Raw genomic sequence first — 8,156 nt, 5'->3', positions numbered from 1 at the left:
AATAAGATTAAGGCATTCCTCAGATCCAAGAGTCTTTGGAATAGGATGTTGTGAATAAAGGAATCAATCCCAACGCAAACAAAGATAGAGAAATTCTTGAACCTTCTATCACTCTATCTCAGACAAAATAATACAAAGGGAAGCCCTAGATGCAAAAGCTATCTACTCTCTTTATTGTGCTTTATCATCTACTAAGTATAAGAGAATATCTTCTTATGAAACAATCAAAGAAATATGGGATAAACTTCATGTCACTTATGAAAGGATGGATCAAGTTAAAGAAACAAAAGTATGTCGCGACCCGATCTCACCGCCCCTCAAAATGTTCAAGGTGGGAAAGGTCGAGTTTAGGAGTACTTGATCACGAGATCATGAGCTCTCCCAAGCTCGTACCCCACATGACAGTAGGTTTATTCATACAATCTAATTATTTATGACATCCTAAAAATAGACGGAAGTCGCCACTAGCCTTGTTTTTTGGGGGTTGGCTAAAAACCCAATCGAGGGTCGGGAGTGTACCCTCGATTCCTACACAATCAGATATCTAGGTTCGGGGACTTGGGTTACGCTAATATTGCTATTAACACCATTTCGGTACCTAAACAATATGTTGTGTTTTTCCTAACATGTCCATGCGTTTCTTTTTACATTTTTAGAATCATTATTCCTAGACTAAATGATCATGCGTGGTTGATCATTTTCATGCTATTCTATTTCTAAAAAAAAATAGAAAGGAGAACAACCAATGAAATTGAAATTGCAAGACATTAAGTAAGCAATCAAAGAAAAGCAGTAAATAGTAAATCTACCAGGCAGTCCTAAAAAATATAAAAGAGAAAACAATTAAAAAAAGAAAGAAAGAAAACCCGTAACTCGTCGGGTTTTATACAACGAAAAGAACCCGAGACATATGTCAGGAAAACAAATAGTACATGACAATGGTCGGAATAGACATCGACCTCCACCATCTTCACGCTATATCCATCCTCAGGGTCCTAATCTAAACCTAATCTAAGAAACAAGGATTCCTTGCCTCATCTTATATGACTAAGACAACGCATAGAAGTCATTACTATAACAAATAGACATAAGCATCAAACATGAACATGAATCCAGCAAATTCAAGTCACAAACAGGACAAAATACAAGGCATGTTTAAAGGTTCGTAAGACCACCTAGACAATGTACAAAAATGTGAAACTTGCACATGACATAAGGTTGAATGCGAAAAAGGTTTGGGTAAACATTTAACCCTAAATCAGAATGTAAAGACGTCACACAAGTCATTAACATTGCAAAGTGACTTGGAACTAAGAATGTAATGCTTGACAAATTTCAATTGCAATTAGCCAAATGGATGCATGATATTCATATCAAACAAGATTCAACTATGATATGCCATGCATTAATGCGAAACTTGTAACACGTGTTTCAAATGTCAAGAAGACAATGAGGCACAAGTTTCATGCAGACAACTTCGTCAAAAAATCATCATAGAAATCATAGCACGAATGAAAATCAGTCTAATCTATCCTCTGAATTTCCAGAGTCAAACATTGATATGGTAACATTCATTAGGCTGGGCAAACAATAGTCAAATCACACATATAATATGTATATGGAAAGCTTGAGAAGTCTATTACAAATATCTAGAAGACATTAAGTCCTAATAATATCATCTACCAGCTCGTTCCAGTTAAAACAGAAAATTGCAGTAAGTCAAAACAGCAAATCAACCTAAAAACTACTGCAGAATTGACAGACTTTGTAGGTGTTTTTGAGTGACCAAACGACATCCATTATGGGCGTGTGACATATCAAATCGAAGCTCTAGAAGTTTATTTTCTATGTCTAAAAGGGCTCAAGACCAGAAAGCCTCATCTATTACCTCATTTAAGCTAAAACAGAAAATGACATATCAGGCATACGAAATCGTGACACATCGACTATTTCATTTCAATACTAATAGCAGCTAGCCACAGAAAAAAAAAAAACAGCATATCACAAGCAGCTTTAAGAAGACAACATTCTTAGATTCAGCATGCATATTTTTCTAAAAAATTCAAGAGCAGAGATATGTCAATCGGCTAAAACAATTTACACAAGAACAGAGCAGCAAAATAGCAAAACAGAACCAAGCTAAGACAAAATTCATCTAATCTATACTTAATCCACAACTTCCAACATACAATCAGAATTGTAACAGAGCATATGAGACTGCAAATTATGATTGTTTGATCACAAATTGCCATGAAATTGAAGCCATATTTTCTAACAAGCATTTATGAGTCTACTTGATCAAAATAGCATCAATCCATAACCAAATTAGCCTCAAGTTGGAATCAAATGCACACCCAATCAGGGATATCAAAACATGGTCAGCATACATGGATTGATTTCCATTAAAATTTAATGGGATAAGTGTTCCAGAAGTCCTACAACTTGTCACGAAAGTGCATTTCAGTCCTAAAACTTGCAAAAAATGCATTTCAGTCCTACAACTTGTCAAAATGTTTCAAACTAGTCCTAAAATCAACGCCATCTAATTTCTTAACGGAAAAAGCTGACGTGGCCCCGTGTGGCTTTTTTTAATCATTTCTCTCTCCTCCGTTGCGAATAGTTTAAAAAAAAAAAAAAGCCACGCATGCAGAACGACGTCGTCTCCTCATTTCTTCTTCACCACGACGCCGTCTCCTGTCTCCTCCTTTCTCCTTCGCCACGACGCCATCTCCTCCTTTCTCCTTCGCCACGACGTTGTCTCCTCCTTTCTCCTTCACCACGACATCATCTCCCCCTCCGTTTGTACGTCTTCTTCACCATCGTGTTCTCCCTCCCCTCTCCATCTCTACGTATTCTTTCGCTTTCCGAGTATCCCCTAAGCTCCAAATCGAACTTGTCCGAACCCTAAGCCCCAAATCGAACTCGTCTGAATCCTAAGCCCCAAATCGAATTCATTCATACCGTAAGTCCTAAATCGAATTCGTCCGAACCCTAAGCCCCAAATTTGATGATTTGTGGTTCTCTTGCGATTTGGGTCCTCATCAACCTCGAGTTTGACGCTCGTCGTGAGTTCGTGTTCTTTCCTTCCTTTGACGATTGCGAGTTCGTGTGAAGACCTCTTTGCGGGAGTTTGGAAATCTCAGCGGTGAAGCGATTGGCGTCGGGGACGACGACAGGGTCAGCGAAGACGATGGCGACTCCTCCTCACGCAGGTATCGCTCTCTGCATTATAACATTTGGGTATCTCATGGTAATGCTACGATTTTTTTTGTTTTGCAAAAGTGCTTTAATCTCTGCATTATGTAAAACGATGTCAGTTAGCATCCTCAGTTCTTCATTATTTGGAGTTTAGAGAGCTCGAGTTTGACACACATCGACTTTATGTTCTCTTCTTTGATGATTGCGAGTTCATGCAAAGATATGTCTTGTGGGCATCTCGGCGTCTCAACGGCGGAGCGAGCGGCATCAGGGACGGCGATGGTGACTCCTCATGTAATGTATAAAGTAAGTAGAATTCTTTGGATTTTTAGAAAAGAAAAAAAGAATGGTATCACTCTCTACATTATAGTATTTGGGTATGTCATAGTAATATTACCATTTTTTTTGTTTTGTTTTGCAAAGGTGTTTTACTCTCTACATTATAGCGGCGTTTTACTATCTGCGTTATGGTTATTTTGCATTTTCCAATTCTTGCGATAAATTATAACATTGCAGCAAATTAGAACATTGCTCTCACTATTGATCATGTAGTTGCATTGTGGCTGTAAAACGGATTATGCTAATTTGTTGTTTCTATATTGATTGTTAGTCTTTTATAAAAATATTTTCAATTTAAAACTTGAACATTACTTCAATAATTTGATGATTGAAAGTGCTCTGCTTTTTGTTTTTGTTCCCTTGTAGGTCCAATGGCCGAGAACAAAGTTTATGTCACTGTTCGCTATGGAGGTAAATTTAAAGGTGGCCCACCATTGGAATACATAGGTGAAAGGGCTGATGTTGCTGAAATAAGTTTAAGTAAGCCTTCACTGTCTAGTATAATTGAAGCTATTGAGACTTTGGGTGTGTGTAGAGTAGAGAAACTCTTTTCTGAGTTCTGGAAGTAAGACTCTTGTAGACGGAGTAACTCTTAGGTATTTATGGGATAACGCTGATGTGATGGATCTATTTTATCATCATCTGTGCTATGAAAATATTACACTATATGTTGAGCATGTTGATAATGAAAAGGCAGGAGCTGAGATGAGGGGTGTTGAGATGGAAACTAGAGATATGTCTAATGTGATTAGGAATACTGATGATGACCGGAATCGGGCTGGAGTTGCCAATAGGGATCTAGATGAGGAAGAGGATGATGATGCACATAATTTGGTGGATATGGAAGAGGCGAGTGATGATGATAACTTTGAACTGGTTGAAGCAAGGAAAAAATTAATTGAATTTTCAGCAAGACATAGGCTCCAAATTTTAAATTATAGTGAGGCAACTAGTACTTCCCAACCACCGATTGTGGATGAGGCTCAATCGTTAGATGATTCTGGGTACGAAACAGAGTATGCTGATTTAGATGAGGAAGACAGTCTTCAATCAATTTTAAATGATGAGGGTGATGAAGAGGTTGATGTTATTTCAAGGAGGAGAAGTAGGTTCCCATCATATGATCAAAGTGGTACAAATCCAGAATTTATTGTTGGCATGACATTTGATGATGCAACTGAGTTCAAGAATGCAATTTTGAAGTATTATGTGGCTGAGCAAAGAGCAATCAAATACACTAAGAACACAAAAAGTGTTGTAAGAGAGGCAGTGTGGCAGAACAATTGTAACTTGGATAATCTATGGTGCTCTTGATAGAAAAACTGGGTCATTTCATTTGAGAAGGTATGTAAATCAGCATATATGCAGTATCACTTTCGAGAATAAGAGAGTGTCTAGCACTTATTTAGCTAAGCACTTCATGATTCTCATTTCTGCAATGCCTAAAATCAAAGCACCTGAGTTAAAGAAATTAGTTAGAGAACAACTTGGAGTAAATGTCACTTTCAGTCAGTGTAGGAGAACAAAGCTGAAAGTATTGAAGGAATTGCAAGGCAATTACAAGAAGGAATATGCACAGATGCACGACTACTTGGGAGAGCTTTACACTGCAAGCCCATCAAGCAATTTTAAATTGAAAGTTGAAAGGCCATGGCCAAATTCTCTACCAGTATTTGATAGGGTTTACATTTGCTTTGATGCTTGCAAGAAAGGTTTTTTGGCTGGATGTAGAAAGATCATTGGATTAGATGGATGTTTTTTGAGGGGTTTGATCAAGGGTGAGTTGTTATGTGCCGTTGGAAGGGATGTCAACAATCAAATGTATCCAGTGGCATGGGCAGTGGTAAGAATCAAGAATAAGGACACATGGACTTGGTTTATCGAATTGTTGAAGTCAGACCTCGATATGTGTAATGGTGACGGATGGGCGTTGATAAGTGATCAACAAAAGGTATGCTTTTTTTTTTTTCTGTTTTCATTTGTAAATTGATTGTGACATTACAATGTTCTTCTTTCTGTTTTCATATATATTTTCTTTTTTCGGTAATTGTCGGGGTCTTGTCCAATCGTAGCTGAACTGTTGCCAAATGCAGAGCATAGGATGTGTGCAAGGCACATTTATTCCAACTGGGGTCAAAAATACAAAGGAAAACAGTTGTTGAGGCAATTTTGGAGATGTGTCAAGAGCAATAATATGTCAGATTTCGAGATGCATAGACAGAGGTTGAAGGAACTGACTCGAGAAGGTCATGATGACTTATTCCGTATTGAGCCAAAACATTGGTGCAAAGCCTCCTTTGACACCGATATTAAATGTGATGTCGTTGATAATAATCTGAGTGAAGCGTTCAATGGCGGGTGTGTGGAAGCTAGGTGCAAGGCCATTGTGAGTATCTTTGGAGGATATTAGAATCATGGTTATGAATAAAATGCATACTCAGAGGGATGGATGTGCTAGGTAGACTAGAAATTACGGTCCAAGGATTATGCGTAAGTTACATGAGAATACATTTGCTAGTAGGTATTGCCATTTGATATGGAATGGAAATGAAGGATATGAGATTACAGAAGGTGGTGACAAATATGTTGTTGATTTGAATTTAGAAACTTGTTCTTGTAGAGCTTGGGAACTCTGTGTCCATGTTGCCATGCCATTTGTGCAATACACCATAAGAGAAATGATCCGACCGACTATCTAGCCGAGTGCTTCAACAAGGAAAAGTATCTAAGTGCTTATCAATTCATGATGCCTATGGTGAGAAGACAGAAATTTTGGAATAAAACCAATAAAGAAGCTCCTCAACCCCCACCAATGAAGAACATGCCTGGTAGGCCAAAAAGGAGTAGAAGAAAGCAACCCATTGAGCTTGTAAGAGGTGATAGAATGACTAAAGAGGGTAAGCAAATGACTTGTTCTGCTTGCAAACAAATTGGACATAAGCGCAAGGGATGTCCTTTAAAAAAAGTATTTCCTCAACTAACTGATCATCTTAATCTTTGGGCATGTCACTTTAACATGTTGTTAATCAATACTTAATATGTGCTTCTCAGGCCAATCTTTGGGGCCAATGTACGTACATCCAATGCTTCTGCAAATGTATGTACATCCAATGCTCAGGTCAATGTATGTACATCCAGTGCTCATGCCAATGCAAGTACAGCTGAAGCTTATGCTCAATCTCAGGCTAATTACATTGGTCCAAGGCTCGGAAAAAGACAAGTAAGTTGTCATCTAACCATTATTGTAAGTTTTGTATATGAAGATTCCAATTTAGTAACTTTGAATATATATTCAGGCTAAAGCTAAAGCAACGACAAGCGTAGCTGAAGGAGGATCCGAAAGCCATGCCAATGCTTCTGCAAATGCCAATTCAATAGGAGACAATAGTGGGCATGTTAATGCTTCTGCTCAGACTAGTGCAGATGTAAGAGAATGTAGTGCTCGTGCAAATGTAAGAGAATGTAGTGCCACTACTTCTACTCATGCTAGTGCTGATGTTAGAGGATGTAGTGGTGAGGCCAATGCTTTTGGTGAAGTTCGTTCAAATCAAGGGGAAGGCAGTGCACCGGCCAATATAATGGCTAAGCATAGACGTGAAAAAATTCCGGTGAGTAATACCTCAATCCCCAAGTATACATGTATTGTGACTACGTTCTGATGTTGAATGAATTTTCTATTATTTCAGTTTAAAAGACCTACCATTGAAAATTGCATGATACAGAGAGAATCACAAGCCAACAGGACGAAAATGATAGGGTTGGGTGTTGATGCAAATCCTATGACAAACCTTCATATTCGCAAGGTGAGTAATATTTTTAAATTTTTATAATAGCAATTACTTATCTCCTTAAGCTAAAAAGATACTCATTCTTATGTAGCCTAATACAATTGGTGCAAGGCTCGTTAACCTACCGGAGAAAGGGGTAGTCACAAGAGCTACGTCAACAACAAAGGTGCATTCCCAAGTTAGTGCACAACCTCAGTCATATCATATATCAGCAGCTCCTCGAAAACAAATTGCGGTGACGCCGAAGCCACTATTACAACCCAAGGCCACTTCACAACGTCAGTCATATCATGCAACAGTAGCTCCTCCAAAGCACGTTGCAATGAAGCCAACGACACTATCATAACCTCAGGCCAGTTCTCAAGCTCAGTCATCTCAAGCTACAATAGCTCAGAAGCATCTTGGTTTAAAGCGAAAGGCACCATCACAACTCTAGGTAAGTTCCCAACCCCAATCATCTCGTGTAACATTACCTCCTCCAAAGCATGTTGCGCTGAAGCCAAAGCTACTATCGCAACCTTAGGCCAATTCCGAAGCTCAGTCATCTAAGGCTACAATATCTCATAAGCATCTTGGTTTAAAGCGAAAGGCACCATCACAACCCAAGGCAAGTTCCCAATCTCAATCATCTCGCGCAACATTACCTCCTCGAAAGCATGTTGCGATGAAGCCAAAGGCACTATTACAACGTCAGGCTCAGTCATCTCAGGCTACAACAACTCCTCCAAAGCCTATCGCTGCGAGACCATATATAAGGAAAAGCACCAGAATTCTGAATCAAGTGAAGACTCAACCTCTTTTGGACCACCGGAGACCATCATATTGGATTGA

General features: G+C 38.7%; 1 protein-coding gene across 1 annotated transcript; it reads left to right on the top strand.

The window, feature by feature from the left end:
• Positions 1–4,930: 4,930 nt before the first annotated feature.
• LOC120288974 lies at positions 4,931–5,714 on the top strand. The gene is made up of 2 exons (XM_039303332.1): positions 4,931–5,488; positions 5,631–5,714. The coding sequence occupies exons 1-2, from the start codon at positions 4,958–4,960 to the stop codon at positions 5,697–5,699; spliced, it is 600 nt and encodes a 199-aa protein (XP_039159266.1). The 5' UTR covers positions 4,931–4,957; the 3' UTR covers positions 5,700–5,714.
• The last annotated feature ends 2,442 nt before the right edge of the window (positions 5,715–8,156 follow it).

The sequence above is a fragment of the Eucalyptus grandis genome, chromosome 10, assembly GCF_016545825.1.
Source record: "Eucalyptus grandis isolate ANBG69807.140 chromosome 10, ASM1654582v1, whole genome shotgun sequence".
Taxonomy (NCBI): domain Eukaryota; kingdom Viridiplantae; phylum Streptophyta; class Magnoliopsida; order Myrtales; family Myrtaceae; genus Eucalyptus; species Eucalyptus grandis.
Note: the sequence above shows the minus strand (reverse complement) of the source record. Positions and strands in the feature narration are given on the sequence as shown.

Excerpts from the sequence above, each read along its gene's own strand:
- LOC120288974 (XM_039303332.1), top strand. The coding sequence starts at position 4,958 with ATGATTCTCATTTCTGCAATGCCTAAAATCAAAGCACCTGAGTTAAAG. Across the intron at positions 5,489-5,630 it reads TGATAAGTGATCAACAAAAG|AGCATAGGATGTGTGCAAGG; the intron begins GTATGCTTTTTT and ends TGCCAAATGCAG.